General features: G+C 36.5%; 2 protein-coding genes across 2 annotated transcripts; both read left to right on the top strand.

Annotated features, from left to right (window-relative positions):
* mmaa (metabolism of cobalamin associated A) lies at nucleotides 1-6,655 on the top strand. The gene is made up of 7 exons (XM_084100464.1): nucleotides 1-152; nucleotides 1,002-1,425; nucleotides 1,527-1,649; nucleotides 2,927-3,097; nucleotides 3,202-3,287; nucleotides 3,605-3,754; nucleotides 6,089-6,655. The coding sequence occupies exons 2-7, from the start codon at nucleotides 1,032-1,034 to the stop codon at nucleotides 6,374-6,376; spliced, it is 1,212 nt and encodes a 403-aa protein (XP_083956590.1). The 5' UTR covers nucleotides 1-152; nucleotides 1,002-1,031; the 3' UTR covers nucleotides 6,377-6,655.
* Nucleotides 6,656-11,350: 4,695 nt separating this feature from the next.
* LOC311073259 (uncharacterized protein) lies at nucleotides 11,351-19,590 on the top strand (the record flags this gene model as incomplete). The annotated part of the gene is made up of 16 exons (XM_084098826.1): nucleotides 11,351-11,486; nucleotides 12,498-14,287; nucleotides 14,785-14,874; nucleotides 15,113-15,323; nucleotides 15,416-15,633; nucleotides 15,847-15,987; nucleotides 16,090-16,204; nucleotides 16,316-16,387; nucleotides 17,261-17,401; nucleotides 17,533-17,646; nucleotides 17,734-17,807; nucleotides 18,035-18,139; nucleotides 18,245-18,360; nucleotides 18,443-18,581; nucleotides 18,747-18,867; nucleotides 19,190-19,590. The coding sequence occupies 16 exons, from the start codon at nucleotides 11,351-11,353 to the stop codon at nucleotides 19,279-19,281; spliced, it is 3,675 nt and encodes a 1,224-aa protein (XP_083954952.1). The 3' UTR covers nucleotides 19,282-19,590.
* Nucleotides 19,591-27,568: the final 7,978 nt, after the last annotated feature.

Below are 27,568 nucleotides of genomic sequence, written 5' to 3'. Positions count from 1 at the left end.
GAAAGAACATTGACGTCCCTCACTAACACGACCTCAGTGTCAACCATAGAGGTGTCAACTGGTTTTGGGAATCCATGAGATACATAACTGAAGATTACCATTTGTGAGCGATCTGTCCAAATGACAATAAACAGACGGTTTCATTAAACTTGGTGAGATTTGATCGATGCTGTTTTCCATTCCAGATGGTCAGTTTTGTCTTGTCTGATTTCTATGATCGGTTTGAAATGTATTATGAAATGATGTGATCTAACGTTAAGTGGATAACAGAGATCACCTGCTCCGATAAAATACCATTATATGATCTTGGTTACTACAGTTTTTCTTATCTTTATCATTATTTCTTATGTGAAATCATCATGAGCTAACGTTAATATTGCATTTCCACATTGCCACAAGCTTTCAGAATATATCATTTTGTTTCATCTGTAACTGTGGTGGCTACCAAATATAGCAAGCTTACTATAGTAACTATTAAAATGTTAATCAATTAAAATGACCAAACAAACATTTTTCTGTATAAATTGAGCCGTAAACATTGGTCCCAAACTAGCCTAATGAGTGACAGCTTAATTTAGGCTAAATTTGCAACTCTGTTGTTTGCCATAATTGCATTTTTTGTTTGTTTGTTTATTGATAGAGAATAATAATGATAATAGAATATAATTCAATTAAGTATTTTAAACAATTTCCTATATTTGGTTACAATGTTAACGTGTAGGCTATAAAAGTAGCTCATATAGGCTAGTTACTTTATTTACTTAAGGTTAAACACCGCCTTTCAATGACCATTTATTGGGGGGAAAAGAAGAACAACAAAATAACTTTTTTTAAGAGTTTCAAGAGAAGAATTTCTAATTTGTTAAGATTTTTTTTTATGGAAATTATATTTTGCATAGACTATGGTAAATTTTAATAAGGCTGTAATGTTCACCAAATGTAAGAAGGTAAGGTTTACAATTGAAAGCTATTCACATAGATATTCTTTGCTGTTTTTACAGAATGAGTATCTACTCAACAGGAAAAGGAAGATGGGTCCGACTAGAGTTTTTCCTATTCTTCATCATGCTGCTGTTCTTTTTCCTATACACAGTACAATGGCTTTAAGACATTCCCTTTGTAAGCGTACTGCAAAACTGTGCTATGCCTCCCTCTGCACCCTCCAGCAGACGAGATCTGTTTCAGCTGAGACTGCCATAAGCCATCACATTTCAAACTTGACTGACAGGGAGAAAAGACTACTGACCAAGCTTTATGATGGACTTATCGGGGGTCAAAGGGCAGCTCTCGCGGAATCGATAACCCTTGTAGAAACCCAGCATCCGAGGAAGAAAGAGTTAGCTCAGGTTCTGCTTCAAAGAGTGCTGGCCTTTCGTCAGGAGCAGGAGAGATGCAATGGTGGAAAGCCAGCGGCCTTCAGAGTTGGTCAGTAAGGTGATGTGAACTATAGGAGTGAAAATGAACCGTGTTGCTGTTTGCATGAATGACCTCAATCCTCAATCACCTCTCTGTATGTGTGACTTCAGGACTGTCTGGTCCCCCTGGTGCTGGAAAATCTTCATTCATTGAGGTTGTTGGGAAGATGCTGACAGGAAGAGAACATAAAGTGTCCGTTCTGGCTGTGGATCCTTCCTCATGCACGACTGGAGGTGAACAGGCACTCAAATGTCTCAAAAAACATTTACCTACAGATGATGGTGCCAATTTTAGATTGGTGCTATAGATATTTGCTTGTTTAATCTGCACAAATTCAGTACATTCATTTCTAAGTCACTTTAGTAAGGATTTTCAGGACAATTTTGTAATTTTCACTGCTGAATCTGTTCACACATACTGTACACTACCATATGTTTTGTTTGTTTTTGAAAGAAGTCTTATGGTCACCAAGGTGGCATTTATTTGATCATTGATACTATATATTTTTATTTTAAAATATAATAATTTATTCCTGTGATGACATAGCTGAATTTTCAGAAGTCATTACAGTCTTCAGTGTCACATGATCCTTCAGAAATCATTTTTGTATGCTAATTTGGTGCTCAAGAAACATTTCTTATTATTGTTAATGTTGAAAACAGTTGTTATTTATTAATTTATTATTGCATTAAAATAATTAAAGTAAAAGTAAAGTAAAATGATATATTTCTAAACAAAAGTAAAGTATCTAAACTAAACTCCAGTCTTCAGTGTCACATGATCCATCAGAAATCATTCTAATATGCTGATTTATTATCAATGTTGGAAACAGATGTGCTGATTAATATTTTTATAACCTATGATACTTTTTTCAGGATTCTTTGAGTAAAAAGTTGAAAAAGAACAGCACTTATTTTAAATAGAAATCTTTTCTAACTATACACTACCGTTCAAATGTTTGGGGTCAGTCATTTTTTTCTTTCTTTAAAAAAAAGAAAAGAAATTAATACTTTTATTCTGCAAGGATGTGTTAAATTGATCAAAAGTGATGGTAAAGATTTCTATTGTTAGGAAAGATTTCTATCATGAATAAACGCTGTTCTTTTGAACTTTTTATTCATCAATGAATTCTAAAAAAAAGTATCGCACAATCACAGGGACCAAAAAAATATTAAGCAGCACAACTGTTTCCAACATTGATAATAACTGAGTATCAAATCGGCATATTAGAATGATTTCTGAAGGATCATGTAAACGAAGACTGGAGTAATGCTGATTAAAATTCAGCTTTGCATCACAGAAATAAATTATATTTTAAAATCTATTAATATAGAAAACTATCATTTTAAATTGTAATAATATTTCATAATATTATAGTTTTTTTTTCTCTTTTTTTTTCTATAGTTTGATCAATTAAATGCAGGCTTGATGAGCATAAGTGACTTTCTTCAAAAACATAAAAAATAGTAATGTTTCCAAACGTTTATTCTAATCCTAATCTTTAATGCAGGTTCACTGATGGGAGACAAAACACGAATGACCGAACTCTCCAGAGACATGAGCGCTTACATCCGACCATCTCCCACATCAGGAACCCTCGGTGGTGTGACGAGAACCACCAACGAAGCCATAGTCCTCTGTGAGGGTGCAGGCTATGACATTGTATTAGTGGAGACCGTAGGTATGCCTTTGTTCCAGGTTTTCATAGTATTTTCAGTTTTGAGAAAAGCTCATCTTAAAAACAATGGTGTATGCAATGTAACTTAAGTTTAAATGTTTGCACAGGTGTTGGTCAGTCTGAGTTTGCTGTGGCTGACATGGTGGATATGTTTGTGCTGCTGATCCCACCAGCAGGGGGCGATGAACTACAGGTATACACACTTCCTTGACTTGATCCCTGTTGCCATAATTTTACATTTTAATATTTTTTATTTATTTATTTGAATTAAATTAAATTTTAATACATTTTAAGTATTATTTATAGACCTGGGTAAATATTCTAAAATGTTTTTTCTTGTAAATTAATAAAATCTTAATACTCAATTGGCATTTTATAAAAAGAATTGGAGTCAAAAAAGTTAGAGATTGAACTGATTGAACATTATCAGAGTTATCTGAACTGATTGTTTTATATTATAGGCGATTCTTATATTTTAAAGAAATTTGATTAAATTCTATTTTCAAAAAGGGAATCAAAAGAGGAATTATTGAGATGGCTGACTTGGTGGTGGTTACAAAATCAGATGGTGAATTGGTTGCTCCCGCACGGAAGATACAGGCAGAATACACAAGTGCCCTGAAGTTACTTCGAAAGAAGTCCAAAGTCTGGAAACCAAAGGTGTGTGTGACTTTATAATCATGCTTTACATTCCTATCTTGCACATATACTAAAAAAACCCCCCCAAAAAACAGTTGTAATTAATTTATTGTAATTAAATATAAGATGACCATCATATCTGCAAGTCTTGGTTTTGGTGTATACTAGAATAGTTTTTTTTAATTCTTGAACATTCAAAAAATAAATTATTTTTCACATTACATTGTTGCAGCACCCCTCTTCCTAGTCTGTCACGCTCTGTTTATTTTCCATCTCTATGAAGCCCCTCCTTCCGAAAAGCGCAATGTGCTCTTATTGGTCGGCTGGACCAGTGTGTTGTGATTGGTCAACCGCTTCCAGCGTGTTTCTGAAATGTCACGGCCCTTACCACAACGAGTTTCAACACACTACTAACATAACTCCACCAGGCCTCTCCACTTTTTTTTTTTTTGCGCATACCTTGGGTGGGAATTATTTAAATAAGGAATTTGATGATGTGTACGTTCCCGGAAGAAACCGTTAGACTACAATTAAGGCATTTCAGGGAGTTCAGAAATGTGCTCACTGGTATAGAGAATAACTCCATTTTGAAGTGGAATTTGTGGTTTGTAACTTTCCTGACCTTTTTCATGTTCAACAGCAATATTACACACTAAAATAAAGTAGAAATTTAGTAGAAAAGCATAATAGGTTCTCTTTAAAGAAAATGGCCATTAAAGATTTTTTTCGAATACTTGTTTTAGTTCATTTCAGAATAAACAGCCAGCATATTTAAGGGAAAATTTGGAAAAATTCACATATACACTACAGTTCAAAGTTTCAGGGTCAATAATAATGTTAATAATACTTGAATTCATCAAGGATCTAGCCTACTAAATTGATCAAAAGTGACAGTAAAAACCTTTACCTTGTTGCTAAAGATTTCAGTTAAAAAATAAAAACTCTGTTTAACTTTCTATTTATTAAAGAATCCTGAAAAACATGTATCAGGGTTTTTTCCTTATCTTATAGACGCATTCTTTTGGGGTTTTATATTAATGACATAATCTAATCAAATAGGTTTTGTATTTACCTCCTTTTATTTATTAGAAAGTTTTATGTCCATAAATGTAAATATACAAAGAGTAAACCCTGCTTTGACATCTTCAAACAAGAACTGAAGTTGTACTTAAATACAGTTTCGACGTCTGTAAAATAATAAGAAAGCTATAAAAACATCTAGAATTTATACCATGTTTAATATTATTTCATAATATGCTTTTCTTTTCTTTTCTTTCTCTTGGCAAATAATTTTCAATAGATAAATCAGGCTTCTTTATATTATTTTCCTTGTTAAATATTGAACTACTGTATAACTTGTTTATTGTCTGAAAGTTTGTCTGTTTTTGTATCTTACGTTTGTAAAAATTAGCAATAAATTGTATCAGGGTTTCCACAAATATATTAAGCAACTGTATTAAACTGTTGTCAACAATGAGAAATGTTTCTTGAGCACAAAATCATGATATTAGAAATATTTCTGAAGGATCATGTGACACTGAAGACTGGAGTAATGCATCACAAGAATAAATAAAACTTTTAAATATATTAAAATGCAATACAGTTATTTTAAAATGTTATACTATTTCACAATTTTAGTGTTTTGACTGTATCTAAATCTAATAAATGCAGATTTGGGTGAACATAAGAGGCTTTTTTCAAAAACATAAAAAGTCTTACAGACCCCAAACTATTAAATAGTAGTTTATATAGCCCTGCCTTTATTTGATCACTTTTCCTTCTTTACCTCCCTCCCATATAAGAATTACTTGCATGTTAAATTATCTTCATTCTCTGTTCAAAAGAGCCCGTCCCGGCCAGTGGAGTAGTCTGTGTTGTCATTTCCCATCATGCTCTGCTCTGCGTTGTAAAGTCTTTCCTCTTTGTCCCCTCACCCCCAGTATTACTTCTACCCAGAGGGCACAGAGCCAGCATAGGCAGCCCTTTGAATGGCCAAATGCTGCCTCATGCATTTGACTGATTAGAGGCCACCCACATGGATGAGAACCGCTAAAGCCTTTGTCTCCTCTCAGCAGCATGATTTCTAAACTTCATCTCTGTACTGGAGGATGCGACAGTCATATTGATTTTTTTTCCGCCCTCCTAAAGGTCATATATATAGGTCTTTCATTGAAACAAGGATGGAGTGACGTGTGTGGGCGAACACCCTTTACATTTCTGCATTGTGGCTGCTCATATGTAAAGCAACTGCCTGCTTCCATTCTCTCTTACTTCTTGTTATTTTTATCTTTCCATTTAGTCTAAAGTTATCCACACCAACACATTTTATACTCTCTCTTTCCCATGTGTGGTCAGGTGGTCCGCATATCTTCTCAGACAGGGCAGGGTGTGCCTGAGCTGTGGGATACCATGCTACAGTTCCGGGACGCAATGCTGAGCAGCGGGGAGCTTCAAGCCCGTCGGCAGACTCAGCAGAAGGTGTGGTTGTGGAATCTGATCCAGGAGAACGCTCTACGCCACTTCCAGCAGCATCCAGCGGTGCGTGCCGAGCTCCCGGAGCTGGAACGAAGGGTCACGTGTGGAGATATCTCACCCGGTCTTGCTGCTGACCTCCTTCTGAAAGTCTTCTCCACCACACTGTGATGGAAGGCCCTTCCGTGGGAAAACTACAAGCCGAGGTGTATTGGAAGGGAAATGATTGAGTCTTGCAACCTTCGATTTCTAATTGTGTTTCACCTGGTTTTAAAGGATTTTAATCACTGATGACATTTGATAATTATTGCAGGTGAGAGAACCATTGTTCATTGTCCCTGTATTATCTCGCAAAGGTGGGGAAATTGTATTTAAAGAAAAATAAATCTTTAAACCTGAAATCTGTTACTTTTACAGCACTCAACAATAAAAGTATTTTCTTCTGGCCCATTTGCGACATTTGGAAGTGAATTTTTATTTGATTTTTTACTTGCCTGCAAACATTTACACTGATCAATAAATAAAATTATTAGAAAAAGAATTTGCGTAATACAGTAATAATTATATTATTAAAAATATACAATTATTTTAGCTTTTTGTAAAAGAAATGTGTTTTTTTTATTATTATTATGAAAAGCTATAATATATAAACACTTGTTGGAAAATGTAATTTGGTTAAATACATTAGGCTACTGTTTGGTTAATATTTTTTTTTAAATATAATTCTCACCATTAAAAATCTATTATAGCCATATAGGTAATGTTATCCGGGTCACCTATTTAAATGAGAAGACTTTGCAACAGTCGTGTTCAATACATTCCAGAAAACTAAATGTTTAAAGTCACCATGAAATCAAAATAGATGATTATTATTTTTGTAGAACATTGCAGTATGTATTATAAATTATATATATGTGCACATTATTTATGTGTCCTCGTAATCTTTAAACAAAATAAATTCCGCTGTGTTTACTGGCATGAGGGCGGGGCAACCTGTCACTCACGTGACATCACAACAATAGCAAACCACAACCATCCAATCAATTCCTGAAGGACAAAATCAAGTCCCACCAAACTTTTTTTTTTTCTTGTTTAAGAAGCCGTTTCACGGAAGAAAAGTGTTTTACCTTTCCTGCACTAGGCCTAAATTGTTTTATATTCATGTACAAAATGTAAATGGAAGCCCTATAAGTTGCTATGTAAACTACTAACACTACTTGTTGAGTAATGTTACTCTTACTGATTGTTAAATGTTTCCCTGTGGAAAAAGAAATCATTCAAAATGTGCTGATGTTCACCTTTTATTAATCTTGGGGTGTTTGTTCTGAATCATCCAGAAGCAGGCCAGAGTTATTTTTACAATTACATTCTCAGCAAGTCAGCTAGAGATATTGCTGATCTTACATCATAGCTCCAGTACATGAATTTAAATGAGCTCATACAGTAGAATGTTTTCCTGTGGTTGATGTTCTCTTGGGCTGACACTAGATGGACCTGTAGACCTGGAGAGATCTTTGTCCATTATGTAAATAAGCTCCTCTGCATGCCACTGCTGTTTGTCTCAACCTACAACAGTGTGTCGTTGGCCGGCCCCTTACAGACTCAGAATATGCTGACTGTGATTCCAGTCTTGTTGATTCCTGTCCTGATGTTGTACCACAACTGAGATTTACAAACTCTTGCAGGAATTTGCCATGTTGAACAACACTGCCATGTTGTAACCCAGCATTGTTCTGTTCAATAAATCCCAAGTTCATGTGACCTCATCTCATCGCTATTGTCCTGCAAGCTGTGAGTGTTTGCGTACAGACACGTTCTGTCTCCTGTGCACATGCTTTCTAGTCATTATGCCCTGTGCTTCTGTCTTATGACTCAGACTGGAATGCTTTGTGAATACTGATGAACTCCAAAGACCTGAGGGCCGCCCTCTCCATCAATCACGAATAAAAGCTCTCGGCCCTTCTCTGTAAGCGGAGATACTTTAGGTCTGAGCGTCTGCACTGTACCCACAGAGTCCAGAACTGTGGTTTGTCTGGAGGAAACCTTCAGTCTATGTTATCATGTTGCAGCCTAAACAGTGCTTACATACACATTTAACATTTAGACAGATTGGTTTTGTGTGAGCACATGCAGGACCCAAAGTCTCTTAAATGTGCTTGGAGGCTCTGCTTGGAAAAGTTCTGCCTTCTGCACAGTTGTTTTGTGTTTGCTTTTTATTTGTATTTTTTATTATTAAGTCTCTCATGCCCACCATATGTGTATATATACATATCTTGAAATATACATACCTTGAAAAACACTACCGTAAATATTATATTTAATTTTAAACACTACAGTAATATTATATTTTATAATATTACTGTATTTTTGATGTATTTTTTCAAATACATGCAGCTTTGGTGGGCATGAGAGACTTATAAAAAATAAAAATAAAAAGCAAACAAAACAACAGAAGGCAGAACTTTTCTAAGCAGAGCCTCCAAGCACATTTAAGAGACTTTGGGTCCTGCATGTGCTCACACAAAACCAATCTGTCTAAATGTTAAATGTGTATGTAAGCACTGTTTAGGCTGCAACACACACACATACATACATGCATACATACATGCATACATACATGCATACATACATACATACATACATGCATACATACATACATTCTTCTGTGTTTTTTTCTGTTTGTTAATTGGATCACATGACTTAATTGATCACACTTCATGACTTGATCTTGATCATGACTTCATGAAGTTATCAAATAGTACAAAGCAGTGAATCAGTTTTGTTACAATATTATCTTTTTTTATCAATATTACAATATTATCTTAGATTTTAATTCTTTGAGGATTGTGTTCTTCATTGTGATATCAGAGCAGCTGTATAGCCATTACTTTGGGCTTTAAGCCCCCTAAAAAAAATGTCTATATACATTTTAATAATTTACTTTTACAAATGCTTACGATATAAGAGAAAAACTTGTGGTTTTAATGTATTTTCGAATAAATTAATAGGGAAAAAATAAATGTCATAAAGCCACATTTTGTGAAGGCATTCACAGCCAAGCATGCTGAGCTAATGTTTGCTTTCAAATTAAAAAGATGAACAAACTCAACAATGGCATGCTATTTCAGCCCCCTTTAAAAGAAATGTAACCTTAGCCCACCTATAAAGCAACATTTGTTTGTAGTTTCGCCAGTCGCAGTCTCTGTCTGATGCATTTATGCTATTAGCCTCCCTAACATCCTCACACATGTGCACAGCTGGCTGCCTCGCCGTCTCTCTAGTGACTGATGAGAGTATAAGGCATTTCCTTCAGGGCTGTGAGCTCGGTTTCTGCAAAACGATCCTATGAGTGACAAACTAATGGGTTAAGACTGGAAGTGTGGAAGGGGGATAATACAAACTCCTGTTGGCACACTAAGACTAGAGCAGTCCTTTCAACTGCAACTGAAGTGATTTCAGCCCTGTTGCGATAAGCCTTTTGTATTTCCTGTGGCCATATCTGCAAATGACAGTATCATTCTGCAGGGTGCTCTGTATTGTTGTAGAATAAGTATTATATTTACAGTTTACCTCAAAGTGATACAGTAGTTTACCCAAAAATGAAAATTCCTAACCTGTCATTCCAAGCCTGACTTTTGAAGGATGTTTAAACTTACAATGAAAGTCAATGGGGTCCAAAACAACATTGGACAAGAAAAAAAAGTTCTTAGCTACTACTGAATGATGGTATCGAGTAGAGATGAATTCCTTTGAATAACTTGGTGAAAGGCAAGCTGCCGCCAGTGTTCGCTTAACGAATTCCACCTGGTCTCTGTCCCAAAATCAAGGTTTGATCAGGCTACGTTCCCACTGGTTATAACCTACTATTGCCTCCACAATGTTGACGTCAAAATCAAGCTCTTTACATTCAAATGTATTTTCTGGCAGTGCCGAGTGGCTTTTTTTCTGCCTACCCTCAAGCAGTAACTCAGCACGGCTTGTGTTCTTGATGGTAATGGAGTGTCTCGAGATGGCAGGAAAATTCTCCTCAGGCTTCTAAATTCAGTCCTTTTTAATCCCAGGTCTAATTGCTCGCTTTGCCAGCCAAAGTGAATTCAGCTGCTGGCTGTCTGTGAGACAAACAGTCCCTCTAGAGCACAATGTAGCCTAATAACATCATAGATTTACAGAAATTTTAAATTTAAACAAAAGACAGGAAAGTGGCAGCTTGCCTGTCAAAGAGGCCAACAGCCTTCATACTCGCGTTAAGACAAAGGGAAAAAAGACATCAAGAGCCGTGTGCCATACATCTCCCTGGCTGGATTGAACGTTATAGGAAAGAGTGGGTATGAATATGAGAGGAACAAACACAAAAATAAAAACTCCTTACACCTTTCTTAACTGAACAGCTGGCCCATTTTACATGAATGTTGTGCCGTGGCTCTAGAATGTACCTGCTGATACTCATAATTTTAAAACAATTATACTTTTTCCACACACACACACACACACACACACACCCACACCCACACACATATATAGATCTCATGCATAGCTTATTTGATAAGTCATTTAATTGTGGCCCATTTTAGCTGACTTTACCCTACAGTCTTTAGTAGGCCTGTTGTGCTGTTGAATTGACTGAAATTTAAATAGACTTAAATTTGAAAAAAATTAGCATTTTTGAGCAATGGGCTCCCAAGGGAATTTCATTGTTGAGTGTTTTTTTTTTTTTTTTTTTTTAATAAATTACATACAGTACAGTCCCACAAACGTAAATTATGAGCCAATTTCAGTGTGTAAAAGCGATTCATTGAAATAGATAGGCTAAAAAAACCGGTTCCTTCATCGTCACCAAGCAGACCAATCAGCCCAAACGCCACACCTGGAGATGAGTTCATTAAAACACTCGGACTACCAGCCGGTGACGTAGCCAAAGTCCTTCCCAATTTCACAAGCGTTACATACTTTAGTTAAGAGCAGATCGCTTCGTTCTCATACTGATTTTTTACCTTTTCATCTTCTCAAAAAACTTTTCAGAAAAAAATGTTGTCAAATCTTGCCGTGTCACAGATGCTTAACCCCGATAGAGAATAAATTGCGTTATACTGACAATTTGTTGTGCACAGAATCTGGTGGGCTGTTCTTTTGCGTGCGGACAGCTGCATGTTTCCTTCCACATCTCTCTTCGATGAAATAGATTGTCCCCTTTTTCGATGGGGACCATGCAAGCGGCCTTATTGTGTGTACAATCACGGCAACGACAATTCGTCTGGCGTGATGACTTCGACAGGTATGATTCGTATTTTAAATTAAGGTCTGGAAACTATGTAGGCTACTACGCACTGTTTACACGTGGGCTTCGTTAAGTCATTTATGTCCAAAATGGATCTTTGAATCTGTGTGTCTGGTTCACAAACAAGATCTATACGATCTGAATTGGTGCGGTGCTTGTTGACTCGAGAACCGACTCATTGAAATTTAAACTGTTGAAACGCACATCTCCGATTCGTTTGCAGTATCGTGTGTTTGATGAGGCTAAAGTTGCTTTAAAGGGATAGTTCATCCTAAAAAGTAGAAGAAAGAAATTCATGCAGGTTTGAAACAACTTGAGGATGAGTAAAATGACAGCATTTTCATTTTAGGATCCATATCCCTTTAAAGCAACTTTAGCCTCATCAAACACAATAACGCAAACGAATCGGATATGTCCGTTTCAACAGTTTAAATTTCAATGAGTCGGTTCTCGAGTCAACAAGCACCGCACCAATTCAGATCGTATAGATCTTGTTTGTGAACCAGACCAGAACCAGTGGGTGAAATATCCCTTTAATAGTGTGATAGCTGGACTGTTAACTAGCCTGCTTGGTGACGGTTTTATTAACATGGGCAGGAATCAAAGTTGTTTTTAATAACTATTAGATTTGTATTAGTTGTAAATCATGTAACATACAATAATATAACTGCATCATCGTGCACAATAATTGCTGAATCATTTTAACTGGTTCTTAAAAATAACTAAAGAAATTAATGGGATTAACTAGGCTATGTTGATTTATAAGGTCTACCTGCATATATTCTCACTTCATTTTATTAAAATGACATTTTGATCAAATTAGCTTTTTTTTCTAATTTGTTTTTTTTCTAAAATGTTTTTCTTACCTAAATTTCCCAACACGTTTGCTCATTGCTCTGCCATTACGGCAGAAACACTTAGCTGATTGGTGAAAACATCTATGTAACAGTTGTGCACTTCAAATCTTTTTTTATTTTACTTTTTTAAAATCCTCTACTTCACATTTATGTCTTGCAGATCCCAAAGTGACTCTTGCCAATGGAGCTTCTCACACTATTGAGGACAATTATGCTTGTCTTGAGGAACTGGAGAGGATCAACAAAGAAATAGAGGCAGTAAGGAGTGAGGTGGAAAAAGAACAAAAAAGACTGTCACTGTATCAGACATCGCAGACCCTCACACAGACAGATAATGCAGGTCTTCGCTCTGAGAAATATTTAAGAACCACCAACAATCAGGCTAAAGACCAGAATGGAAACCATTTGAAATACAAAAAGCCTGTTTCCTCAAACAGTGGTTGTAAGTATGTGGTTGATCGTGCCAGACCCAAGACTGATTTGGAATATGACCCTTGTTCCAATTTCTCTGCAGACTTGCTATCCAGCAGCTCGGTAGACTGCAAGTTAAAGTCAACTGATAAAGTGGATATTGAACATTGCCTGAAGAATGATCAAACAGGAAAAAATGTTCAGCATATGTCCTCTCATTTTGACAACTCTGATGATGAAGGTACCTTGGTCATTGATATTCCACCATCAAATAATCAGGGAAAACGTAAGCCCAAACAGAAAGGCAAGTGTGCAATGCTTAAACCACTGCATTCACTTGAGGAGAATTGTGCAGTTAATAATGGCCAAACAAAACCCAGGCAGCACAAAGAAAAGGTGTCTTCTGATGGAATTCCAAGTTATGAAATTAAACATAATATTGTGAGTGACCAGGAGAAAGAAAGGACCTCAGCGAAACCTATGATAACTCAGGAACAAGAGTCTTCTGAGGGGGAACTTGTCATCGATGTGTCGCCTGTTGAAGATGAACACAAGCTTTCAAAGCAGTGTGGAACTATAACCAAGGAACTACTTGACTCACCCAAATTATGTCCTATTAGCGATGTCCCAGCTGAGGATGGTAAAGAGGCTAATGAAGGGCCCTTAAATATACGGGTAACAATTGCAAAGCACTCTGTAAAAGAAACCAAACCTTTTCTGGAGGATCTAAGAGAAGAACCTGTGACTGAACCAATTAACTTTACAAATCTCAAAATGGAAGCTTTTGTTACACAAAAAGAGCAAAACGTCCTGGATGACATTTCCACGTGTCTAGACAATCTGAGAAGTGAGAGTGAGCGGATCAAATGCATTCAAGATGTTAAGATTTTTCCTGTTAGTTCAGTTTATGGAGATGAAGATATTTCCTCACTATCTCTTGCGAGTGTAGGACAAAATGCAACTTTTAGGGTAGAACCACAAATTGACTGCATCTCAAGTTATACTCAAAAATCAGAAATTGTATCTTCTAAGGTCCTCTCCCAAGAGCAAGCACATCAGCAGTACTTCCCCATGGTCTCGTCTCAGCCCTATCCTTCATCCTTGCATAAGGTTGAAGAGCATGGATGTGGTCCACTCTCTCAAAGCCTGGCTGAAACATCTTGGCCAACTATTCCAAAAAGTCCCGTCAATACATTTGCTCAGAACATACCTGCATATGTTTCAGAGATTGACTCCAGAACTCTTTCAGCACCATCAACTAGTCAACTCAACCTGAAAACAACTGTGGCCTTTGAAAGATTTCCTACATCAGATGCATCATTCCTTGTTCCCTGTGACATGCCTCTACCTCCACAGACCTTTGCATCTGCAGCGATGACAGGAAGTAATAATGAAGCCATTGTAGTTGACTCTAGTTCTGATGAGGAGCTCAGATATTCAGACCTAGATCTTTCAGAAACTGACCCAATGGAAGAGTGCTACAGAATCTTCATGGAAGCCAACCAAAATGAAGCTCCTGTTGTTCATTGTGATCCATCTGTAAGTAAATTCATCCAATATGTAATTTTGTATTTAGATATACTGGTGTGTAGATTATAACAAAGTCTCTCATGCTAACCAAAGCTGCATATGTTTGATAAATGACACAGTAAAAAAGTGTATTGTGAAAATACTGTATATTATGAAATATTATTACAACTTAAAATAACAAATTATTCCTGTAATGGCAAATTGGTCATTAAATGGTCATTACTCCAGTCTTTAGTGCTACATGATCCTTTAAGAAAAATTTCTTATCAGTGTTGGGAAAAAAAGTTGTGCTGCTTTATATTCAAAGAATCCAGAAAAATATTAAGTTCGAAAGAACAGCATTTATTTCAAATGTAAATCTTATATAACGTTGTAAATGTCGCTTTTGATGAATTGAATGCATCCTTGCAGAATAAAAGTATTAATTTCTTTTAAAAAAAAAGGAAAAAAAAATCTTACTGACACCAAACTTTTGAGCAGTAGTGTACGCACCTCATGTTTTTTAGGAAGAAGTATTAGAGAGCCAAGAAACTGAGATAAAGTCCAATCCAACAGCTGTGCTGAAGAAAAGGGTGGCACATGTGGCGAGGTTTGAGGTATGAGATGATTTATCCTCTTATTTGTAATATGAAAGTACATATTGTATTCCTTTGAAAAACATTTACTTAATTTAACAAATTAATATTCCATCAGTAATTATTTGCTCTCCAAAGTAGTTCCAAACCAGTGTTATTTCTTTTCTTTTTTTCTTTTGTTGAACAAATAATGACTGAATTTTAATTCAGAGTTCAACAAAGGTGTTTTCTGACTTCATCAATCCTCTTTATTCAACAGCCATCAAGTACAAGTAAAAGCAAACCACAGATTATTGTCCCTCTTCGAGAGGGAGGCTCCCATTTGACCGTTCCCTCCAGAACTCAATTATGCCAAAGAAGAGCAGCCATTTTGACTACTGCCATAAAAGGGTGTCAGTCCCAAGTCATAAGTAGTGCTCCAAAAAAAGTTTATATGCCCAATGTCATTCATTCAAGCACCGTGCAAAACCGTAAGCACCAATGTACACTTTGTTTTATAAGATTGGTTATTCATATTTTAGGGAATTGTCATTTACTTCTGTTTTCTTTTCTTTTTTTATAGCCTTTAATAGTCTTGGTATATTTCCGGTTGGTTCTGCTGTACAGCTGGGGACAAATCTGCACTTCATCGTACCTGAAGGAAATTGTGCTTTACCTCTGACGCTAATTCCAACCACAATGTCCGTCCAACGGACACCTCAGCCTTCCCCATCTGTTCAGTTTTCACAAACTCCACATCCTCCACATCCTCCACAACCAGCCAACTACACACCAGCTAAGGTTTTGCTTTGCACTTTACTCTACTAGTCTGTCAGTTTTCTTTCTTTTTTTGTACCCTTTTCTATTGGCTATTTTTCTTTTGTAGTCTATTTGTGGGGTTAAAGTTGGCATGCAGTGATATTTCACCCTATCTGTTTTAATCTACAATCAAAAAGATCTGCCACTACTTCAGTTTTATTGATGAAGTGATAGGAAATTTCATGAATTTTGTAGGCAATGGGCATCAAAAGAAAGGCAAAAGTACATCACGAGGTTGGGGCAAAGGTACCACATGATGTTCGTCAACGTTACGTGAACCTCTTTGTGGAGGAGTTCTTGAGATCATCTGTGACGGTGCAAGATGCATTTGAGAAGGTCCGTGTTTGAGAGATCAAAATTACACTTCTTATTCATTTAATTCTCTGATTATGTTTTTTAATGCGTTTCTTTCCCAACATATCTATTTAAATGCTCTAGGCTCTGGCAGAAGAAAAAATAGTTTATGACCGCAGTATCAATAAGCTCAAGTATCTAAGCATAGCCGTCAATGCACTTAAGAGACTTAAAAACCAAAACGTCTTACCTGCCAAAGGTAGGTTTGGTATATTTATAAGTGATGTGCTTTTGCTCAAATTACTGCAGCCACTTTTGTTTACTGCACCGTACACTCCTATCAGGTCACCCTCCTTATATGTACTTACAGCTCCCAGTGAGAGAGATCAGCATGTGTCTAGAGGCAATGTACCACTAAATACCCAAGCACTTCAGGGATCCGGTAAGAGCTGGCTCTCGTTTCAGGGTCAATGTAGAGTCTTCACCTTTGTTGCTATATTTATTTTATTTATGTATTTATTTATTTAATTATAGGTGTAGTTTATTAATATGCACAGTAGGCACTAGGCAGTACTCTATCTTCATATGGTAACGTTTGTATGTAGTAGTAATTAAAACTAGATTTTTACATTTTCTAAATCCATGCAAAACATGGATGGTGTGCGTCAAGTCGTTGTTGTTAGTAGTAGTGCTGTTGTTAATATAATATTTATCAACAGTGGGTCTATATATTAATATTTCATATATATATATGTATATATATACGTATATACATACATACATGCATACATACATGCATCAAAAGTTTTAGGGTAAGATTTAAAAAAAGAACTTCGATAGAAGTCCCTTTTGCATACACATGCATTATGTATTTTTCAAAAATACCATCAAAAGATAATTATTGTTAAATATTTTTACAATTTAAAATAACTTTTTTTTTTTTATCCTGTGAAACTTAGCAGTCATTACTCAAGTCTTCAGTTTCACATGATTTGTTTTTTTCTAATATGCTAATTTTCTTCTCTTTTTCTTTTTTAACACTTTAATTTTCTAGTAACTGTTAAATTGTTGTGCTGCTGCTTTTTGTGCAAAATTCTATTCATCAAAGAATCCTGGAGAAAAAAAAAGTTCAAAAGAACATGTAAAAGTCTTTACTGTCACTTATGATTACTTTAGTGCATCCTTGCTATCAATCAAATGTATTCATTGCTATTAACTTCTTTCAAAAAATATATGTACAGTATGTGCCCAACATATAGGTGTTGTCATTGCAGATGTAGTTGTTATTATACGTAAATAAGTTTTACTGATGCAGGTGATTTGACACTTTATGAGCAACTGAAGGAGCATGTTCTGTCTGAGGACATGTTGCAAGTAAACAACTTCCCTCGTAAACATCAGGATAAAGCTGACTTTGCCATCCAGTATGGAGATACCAAGAAGGGCATAAGTGACCGTGAGTAGACTTAAAATTAAGTGGACTAAAATTCTTATTTTAGTGTTACAATCATGTTTAATTGCAACCTATATTGATGAAGCCATTAGGATTTGAAGCCTTTTAAATAATTAGGAATACAATGGTAACAGCTTTAAAGAGAATCTGCTGTCGATGTGGAGCGACGTTCTCTGTTGACAAAAGTGGAAAGCACACCCGAAGAGAGGAGTGTAACTACCATTATGGAAAAGTCATAGAGAATCGAGGTAAGAATGGTTTAGAATGTCTCTAAAAATGTTTTGTTTTTATTTCTATCAATACCCATTATCTACTCTGTACGTCTTCTCCCATAGTGCCAGGAGGTGTTGAGACACGCTACAGTTGTTGTGAGAATGCAGTTGGGTCACCTGGATGCCAAGTGTTCAATGTATTATAATTCAAGAATTATACTCGTACAACTACGGCCACTCATATATTCATGCTTTGTTGGAGGGGCTGAAAACATTTTTCTCTCCACTCCTTTATGCCATGATATTTCCTTGAATTGAATTTTCAATGGCAATATTGTAGTGTTTCACTAAACATACTAATCCATTTTATTTCAGTTACTAAAGTTGAGACTTCCACTGTATTTTCTAATGTACATGTTTACAGCTTCATGTCCATGATGCAGTAAGTCTTCGGGGCTTTGTTAGCAGTCTCCCTCAATCTTCGGTGGGCAAAACATGTCCAGGAGTCTTTGCTGTTGACACACAAACAGTAAGGGTTATGTATTAATCATAATTCAAATAAAACCAAACAAAAAAGAACGGAGAGGTACATTAATGTGACCGTTTATTAATTTGAACTTGTGTGTTTTACCAGTGCTACACAACTCAAGGCCTGGAACTAGCAAGAGTGACTGTAGTCAACAGCAGTTTGCAAGTCATCTTTGACTCCTTTGTCAAGCCTGGTAATGATGTCATTGACTATAACACCAGGTGGGATGTTAATTTAATGTTAATTTGTTTCAGTGGAGCGAACTGTGATGTGTTGTAAATCATAACTTTTTATCCTGCTCAGATTCTCAGGCATCAGTGAAGATGACGTGAAGGGTACCAGCTCATCTTTGCGCGATGTACAAGCAGTGCTTTTGAGCTTTATTAATGCGGACACGATTCTGATTGGCCATGGCTTGGAGAATGACTTAGCTTCTCTCAAAGTGAGTTCTAACGCCATGCTCTCAAGATTGTTGGGCCATTTTTATTACTGGAATTACAATGTAACCTTTCAACATTATGAACTAGCCATTGGCTTTTATCCTCAAGTTTGTAGTTTTAATTGGAGCCTCTTAAGAATTACATTTTGGTTGTTCTGCCACCTTCAGATTATTCACAACAATGTGATTGACACGTCAGTGGTGTTTCCCCATCGTCTGGGTCTGCCACACAAAAGAGAACTTAACAGTCTGACTGCAGACTACCTCCGGAGAATTATCCAAGAGAGTGGTATGTTGGCCTGTTAAACAAATTTGTAAGCAATGACCATGATCACACCTCACCAAATCAGAAACCGTAGCTTTTTACTGGACCCCAGCTGTATATTGTTTCATGGCACATTATCCAAACACTCAGAAGTAGGGATAGTGTACACAGGGATCATTCAGAATTGTTGATAACTCTTCCATGAAATTGCTGCAGGAGAAGTAATTGAGTCAGTACTGAAGGGAAATTGAGCACACCTACAAACATGACTTGCATACAACTCAACAGCACATGCTTGCTTCTTGAAAAGAAAACAAACAAAAAATAAATTTCTCATTTGCCACAGTGGCGGGGCATGATACACGCGAGGATGCCACTGCATGCATGGAGCTCATGCTTTGGAGGGTGAAAGAAGACTCCAAAGTAAAGAGATGGTGACTTTCAATAAAGTTTATTAATTTTTCTTTGTTCATTCAGGTCATGCACCAGTGTATTTGGTGCTTTTGCTTGCATATAAACCCGTGTGGAGTGTTGGGTATTCACTGATTATTTTTGTTTAATTATTATATAAATAGGTATATGATACATTTGTATTTGGCCATAAAACTTTTTTTTTAGCTTCACACTATTGATTGTATATTTGTAACAATTAATAGGCAATTATTTTTTTGTGGACTTATAATGCACTGTTGGAGTACTGTGAATCTTTGAAATCTGGTAAGAGGGAATGAAATTAAAGGCATTGACAAGAAATAACTATTGTTTGATTTTACTTTAATCATATATTCTGAAGTGTTAATTGGCATCCAGGTGTTTGTGTAATCATGTGTAATCGGTCATTTCCCCCCATTTGAGCCAATAAGAGTCTGCTACTAATCGGCACCACATGCATCAAATCTAGTTAATCAGATAATTAGAAGGTAAGTGTCTCAGGAAGTCTTTTATTTTAAAAGCTTTTAAAAGTAAGATGTGTAAGTTTAATTTCAGTGTTTAAATACTTTATTTTAATATGCAGAGAATATCAGTAAAAAAAGGGATGGGAAATTCTGTTCCGTACATGGGAAACATAGGTGTTTTTGAAACATTGCTGCTGCTTCATTTGCTTCAGCATCTAGACCAGGCTGTGAGTTTGTACAGCCAGTGAGATGGTCCTCACTGCAGAACATGAAATCCAGGGGAGGAGTTGGATCCAGATCAAACTCCTCCCACCTTACATATACCTAAACCTACCCATCTCCACCCCCTGATCTCTAAACCCACCCCTAAACCTACCCATCTCCACCCCTTATATCTGGATCCAACTCTGCCCCCTGGATCTCGTGTACTGCAGTGAGGTGCTACTGCAGCCAATAGCAGGCAGGTGGGTGGGTGGGGCATAGTGTTTTAGAAACCTGTTGGGATCAATATAGTCAGTAAAGGATTTTTCAGTTGGAGACACTTGTGGCACAGAAATTGTCAGACTCGAGTAAGTACATTTTCTTTTTTCTTCATTATTCAAATGACTGAGAATTTTGAACTGTCAAACAATTATTTTAAAAATTTACAACATATCAATAAAGTACTGTAATCCTTTGCTAGTTTACTTGTACAATCACTATGACACATTTCTCAATAATTCAGTAACTTTTTTTCCAAAACTCTAAACACATTGAGCATAACAGTAGATGTGAGCTATATGTGGATAATTTTCCATTTCTTTGGCACATATACATTGACAACATCTTTCAAATGGCATGAATTCTTTTCGCACTGAGACACACCACCAAAATTATATGTACCCAGGCCAATTAGCATGTTTACATACCTTTTTCCCCCCAAAACAGTACAAAACTGAATAGCGTTTGCTATATTTCTACAGCAATACCATATTGATATATATATAAAAAAAATGCACTCAAAACAAATATAGGCCTAGCTGAACACCTACTCTGGTGTTAGTCTTTACGTTTCATTACCATCTATACAAAAGGGCACAACTTAGAAATAATTTTGTACTGTAATGTAACATACTGAAGTGAATTTTAAACAGCAGAAAGGTGTTATAACTTGTGTGGTAAAGAAATTTCACAATAAATGAATGCTGCCTGTTGTTAGTGTTTTTAAGTCATTGTTTTATAAGCGATTACGTTTTTTTTTTGGGTGATGACCTTTGCTAGTGTTATGGAAGAATGAGCTGATTTGAGACATACGTATGAAGTGTTCTGGCAGTTTTAGTGCATTTTGAGTGTGAAATTAACTGCTGTGCCAAGATGAAAGCTGGTTAAGAGAACTGTGTGAAGAGTGAGATCCAGGCAGATGAGCAATGATTGTCAGAGATCCATTTTTCAATAAGGAATAACACATTTTATTAAATAAAATGTAAAATAATAAGGACAACCAATGAATCAAGTAAATATTAAAATTGTTATGACACATAAGTTTCAAGATAGAATTATTTTTCTATCTAGATAATAATCAAATCCAAAGTAGTGTACCTAACAGATGGAGTTTGTCCAAAAGAAGTACGATATTTGCAGAATGAAAAGAGAGAGACAAAATAGAAGCCCAGAGTCTACTGAAACTAAACATTTTATATGATGTACTTATAACAGGAAGGGACTAGGGAATTTACTTATTAAAGTTATTGGTATTTCTCTTTGTACCTCGATTCCAAGAAAGACAATGAATTATGCAAAAACATTTGACATGAGATGGGATACTAGACCTTGTAGAAGTAGCTAAGAAGGATCAGCATAGAAGATAGTATGTCTCAGATTTTGGAGATGTGGTACTAAAAAAAAAACATGCCTTTGAATAAATCTTCAGGACAAAGGTTAAATCGATGTCTGAATATGAACAATTAGTATATGAACTATGAGTATATGACATCAAAAGATATATTGAACAAAAATAACACTCATAAAAACAAAATTTGAATAAATTCAAATATGAAAGATTTTACATACTACACCAGTTTTGAAAAAAAAAGTGACCTTAATATTGAGAAATTTCCAAGACTATGAAACATGTAAACACTTTATTTATAAATCAAAACACTATCCACATTCCACACTAACTTTTGTTTATACCAATTCAGATAATAATTTGCCAGCTCTAATTCGTAATGCCAGAAATAGTAATTTCAAACCTGAAGGGCTGTTCGACCCGCCCTCAGTCTCTGTATCACGTCCGCTCAGTCTCTGACCCAAAATCAGAATCCCTTTAATTCACTCTGATGGGACTGAACCCTAGAAAAGAACTGAACTGAACAAGGCTACTGCTCTGAATTGACTTTTAAATGGCTCCTGGTGGAGTTTTACCTGCTTGTTTGACTCTTTCCACTCTTTTGACAGGTGTTTGAGGTCCGTGGCTGCAGTGAAAAGCCAGTGTGAGTGCTGGTGAAACAGTGGGCTGACATGCCCGGGAGCAGTGCCAGGGCGCTGTTGATGCTGCCCGTTTGGGCTCATGCTGTACAAGCTGTGTGAGCGTGGCCCAACTGGCTGCTGGGAATGCCTCCGCGACAGCCCTGGACTACTGTAGCAGCATCCACATGAACACACTGCTTTTGGCACAGAGTGAAAGAAACCAGATGCTCGCCCTTACAGCCGGGAATGTAGGAAAATCTGTTTGTGTGGAGATTAATGATTAGTTTACAGAATATTTTGAAAGATGTATAATCTAATCTAAGTAATATTTCTATGATTGGATTTATTTTATTCCAGCTTCTAACAAAAAACAAAGATATTTATTACGTTAGGATGATAAACTTATTTGAAAGTATTCATTACCTATAAAAGTAGGCTACGGAGTGGTTCACAGGGGCATAGCATATATTTAGATTTGTATATGTATCTGTTTTCCCCCCAATTTGTTTGACAAGGTCTTCCCTCAAAACAGAATTGATGACTTGCTACCCAGTGTCTTAATTGTATGACAAATGACCATGTGGCACTATGCTAATTGATTGAAGACAGGAATTCAGTTGGGTTAATTGAATGGCACAGGAAAAAATCATTCAATCTAAAGTGTGTTGCGTTCCTAGAAAACTCACCGAAGGTTAATTCGTTTTTACCTTTGAATCAATAAAATCAATATGAAAGAAAATCCAACCTTGTAACCTTTTGGTTGTTTCTATTCACATGGTACGCAAAGTGGAAAGATAAATTTTAGATTACCTTTTTTTGGGGGGGTGGCACGATCCAGCGTTCAGTAATAGAGAATGTATCAAACAGAATGTGTGCAGAATCCTTGACTGTTAACTTTCAGCACAAGGCAACAAAAAATAAGGCAAAATGATTTTTTTCCCAATGTACAGACCGCTCACCCCCAAACCAGACACTGAAACATCAGAAAATTGGTAGCAATTTCAAGCATTCCTTATTTGCTCTGAACCCAGCATTCAGCTGCTAGCATGCAGCCTGCTGAGTGCATAGGAGATAAACCAGTGTCACAAAGTTAATTGCATTACTTAAAACTGCCATTATCAACTGGATGGGCAAACTTATGATGGATATGGTTTTTGGACATAATTTCAACATGGTTGGCGTGATAGTAATCTAATATTTCTTTGATTCTCATTTGTTTGATTCTCAAAGCAGAAATTGTTCTCCCCTGTATACAAAGACAAAGACTATAGTCTTGCTATAGTGTAGTGAAAAAATAAATAATCAAATGTGCATTTTAGAAAAAAGTAATTACATTTAAATAATTACATTTCTTGCAACAAAAAAAGTGCAATATTAATTGTCATTGTAAATGCTTTTCTACTTTTTTAAGATCTTGAATTTATATTATTGTCAGGGAGGAGATTTTGCCATTTTGAGTGTGAGTTGTCATAAGTGATATATATATATATATATATATATATATATATATATATATATATATATATATATATATATATATATATATCAACATATAATATTGAATATATTTTAAGAAAGAAGTTAACCTATGTGGCTTAGATTTTTTAGTTTTTTGTTTTTCATTCTTATTTTTTTAGTAATATTTTTTATTTATTAAGAAATCAGTTGAAACATCAGGTTGAAACAGATTCTGGATAAGACAAGTCAAGATTAGTAGTAAAATAATTATCTTCCTTTTTTCCTGAAGAAAACTCAAGGTCCATAATATTTTAGGATGTATATTAGGGGCATTACATTGTAAACAATTTCTCCATAAAAAGTAAACAAGAAGTTTAATTTGTTTGTTAGTCATTCGTGTTAAGGACCATCAGTGACTCAATTTCTAGTAAAACTAGGTTACAATATTATTAATAACCCAATCACATTTTAGCCAATGAGGTCATCAAATTGTTTTTGGAAAAGTCAGTACCAAAAAGATTAATTAGTAGCCTACCGTAAATAGAATACCTGTTGCAAAATTGTCTGACTTCTCTAATAAAACAGATTTTATTTTATTGTAAACTACAAATATAAATCACTCTGAAATTAAGATTTAATCGAAAACACATTGAAGATTAGTAGACAGGATATCAGTTCATTTAGCGATAAGCTATTTCCTCCACTGACATCCATTCCAAAAAAAAAAGGAAAAAAAAGCCTCTTGTCTCCTTTCCAGTGTACTATCGCACTACGCCTTTTTTGGGTTAATCTTGGAGGCTCCGCCAGGGGGTTACACTCGTGGCTGCCTGACCATCTGAACAGTAACATCATACAGAAAAATTACAATCTATGCAGTCAGATGGTTGAAGTCTAACTGGGTTCTAGCTACTAGACAAACACTGCCCTTTTAAGACCACCTTGTCTGGAGAGGCCAGCTTGCCAAGGGCTTGTGTATAATCCCTCTTCCCAATGAGCGTCCCCTGTCGCGCCTCCAGATTGTCAGGATTCCCACTGAGCTCCCCTGGTTTTATCTGACATGGGATCATGCTATGGGTGGCTGTGGCCTGTGTGCTCATCGATAGATGGAAAATTCCTGCATACGACAAATGTAAAAAGTATTCAGTCTGTGAGATTGAGAGCTTTTTTTGCAACCCAGACTGATTGGAAAACATGCCTCTAACGACATTTCTGCAAAATATTACGTTACTTCTTGCATGTTTTGAGACGCATCAAAATAATGTACCACCTAACCAATGGTGTAACAAAAGCAAATATGAAAAAAAAACGTATTTGCTGAAGCAATCATGGCATTTTATCTTGCTTCTACAAGTCTTTGAGCTCTCTTATCATGACTTGTGTTTCATGTGACTCGAGTGCTCAGCATTGCTAATGCATGTAGTTTTTCAAAAATGTAGGTAGAGGCAAGTTTTTTTTTTTTTTCAATGAGCCTTTGTTGCTTTTTTAATCTAAAGCTGATTCTAATTTGATGATCATTGATTTTACATCATGCAAAATTAAAGTCAACCAGCAAGTTAATCAACCAGTCGACCAGCCCTGCCTCCACACAGCAATTCTGCCCCTCCTCTGTTTGTTTTCTCATCCCCGACCTGAACGGGAATCTCTCTTCACTTGGCTTGCTGTGGCTCCCTAACGGCCTCAGATCCAGCCATCTGACAGGGGTGAAGTGAGGGAGCCTGGGAAATATTGATGCTGAGACAACTTGGGAAGAGAATGAGAAGGTAGAAGAGAGCAAGGCAAAGGAATGAGTAAGCAGAGAGAAGGGAGGTGTGTGTGTGGGGGGGGGTGTCTTCCTGCAGACAGGCACTCCTCTAAGCAGCTTTTCCTCTGGAGGCAGGGTTATATGAGGTCACAGAGGGATTACACTTTTGGCAAACAGGAGGGAGCTTCTCTCACTCAGGCTTTTCCAGCAGCCAAAGACTGCAACTCCCCCATGACTCGAACCCGGCTGTAATAAAGCCAAGGCCGGCTTGAACCTACAAACAAAAAAGCCAACAGCCTATCGATTGCCTGCCGCCAACTTTCACACGCTTGTGTCGAAAGGTCGGCTCGGAGTAGACAGGCTCCAAGCAAGCCTGAGTAAAAAACCCTTTTCTGTTTCAAACTAGACACATCTTGGGTTTGAACACTACATTTTTTAAAATAATAATCCCTGACCCTATTATACAATTATTCAAGAGGATTACGGTTACTCTCTGCTTTTCTGTTTTCACTCTCTCAGCTCGCTGGCAGAAATAGATACAGCCTTAAAATAAAAAAAATTGGATTTCTGCATTCAAGTGTCTGTATGACTAAATTAGCTGATATCTGGCAGAGGGATACAGTGTGACCTCATCACCCAGGAGACCCACTTAATCAACTTTCCCTTTCCAGCAGAGGTCAAGCTAAGCAGAGGCTCTCGCTGGCCTCCAGCCCTGCTTTGATGTTAATTAAGATGCGATAGAACATGGAGAGGATTCATTAAAGCCGGAGTCAATCTAGTGGCACAAAGCTCCAACATGGCGGACTTAAACCACCTCGAAGGTGACATCCTCCAGACTCGGACACACATCAAACCACAGCTTGTCGTTCGTCTCGGTGTGGTGACCCGTGGTTCAACGCGTGATTGGACGTTTGGAGTTACCTGCAGGGGTGTTGAGAGCATAGCAGCACATGCCCCACTTTGCTCATAGTAGCTATTTAGCAAGTGATAATGTACAGTAAGTCAGCTGGTCATTCTTGTAAAATATATTGTTTATTGAGTTGATAAATTATTTTACCATTTTATCTGTGCATTACATTTGGCAGACACTTACACTGCATTCAAGATAGGCTCTACTTTAGTTTTTATCAGTTTATCATGCATTCTCAGGAAATCAAAGCTATGACCTTGAGTTATTACCGCAATGATCTATTGTTTGAGCTACAGGAAGTCAGCCTTGCAACATGCAATAATACTACAGTAATATTAATACTTAAGACCTCTGCAGCCATTTTCATTATAATCAAATGAGAGTGAAGATGGCGCCAGTTGCGTTTGTATGAGTGCAACAGTTGGGTTCCAGAATTAAAAAATACCATTCATTTTCTCCACAGGGAAATTTATTTTTAACAATAAATTATAGCCAGACCAACTGTGAGGGACAAAGTTGTTAATGCTATGCATTTGTTGAAGCTGTCTGCATTATATCAACCTATTTTTAAATAATTTTAAAATAAGTTTAAAATTCCTGGTAATACCTGGTAAAAACTACTCTGATTCTGAAAAAAACCCTGATAATTAAATCATGCCAAAATAACTTAGCACTCGCCCACTCCCATGAAGTTAAACTCCCTACGCTCTCAAATTATAATATATGTAAAATATGTTGTTTCTACATACACAATCAACGTATTTAAACCAATAATACGTTTTATACTAGTTAGTTCTGTCAGGACCACTACCGTCAAATATGATTGACAATTAGCATACAGTTTGGATTGGCGGTATGATTCCGTTCTGGGCGAGAACTCCCTGCGCATCCATGCAGCCTAGCATGGATAAGAGCAGGGAGAGCAGCAATAACCCCCCTTAGGGTAAACAGAACAGAACCAATATATAATATATTTAATTCAAGATTTTAAAGTACAACATTATTCGATAATTATTCTGATTCAAGGGGAATCAGAATGTCAAATCCTGACTGGGCGAGAGGAGGAGCTGGGGATGGAGGAGGGTAATTAGCTCCTGAGAAACGCTATAGCTGCTGATAATACTGAAGGAGCTTATATATGTATATGGTGATAGGTGTCGTATTCCTATAGGTAGATGTGGATCAGCTGAGGGTCAGCTGATGCGAGCTTGACTAACGTGACCTGCCAGAACTAACGCTACGCTTGATTTATTGTGATTCACCTCTTAAACA

The sequence above is a fragment of the Abramis brama genome (assembly GCF_963993115.1).
Source record: "Abramis brama genome assembly, chromosome: 2".
Taxonomy (NCBI): Eukaryota; Metazoa; Chordata; class Actinopteri; order Cypriniformes; family Leuciscidae; genus Abramis; species Abramis brama.
The sequence above is the reverse complement of the archived record's forward strand: the minus strand, read 5'-3'. Positions and strand labels throughout refer to the sequence as shown.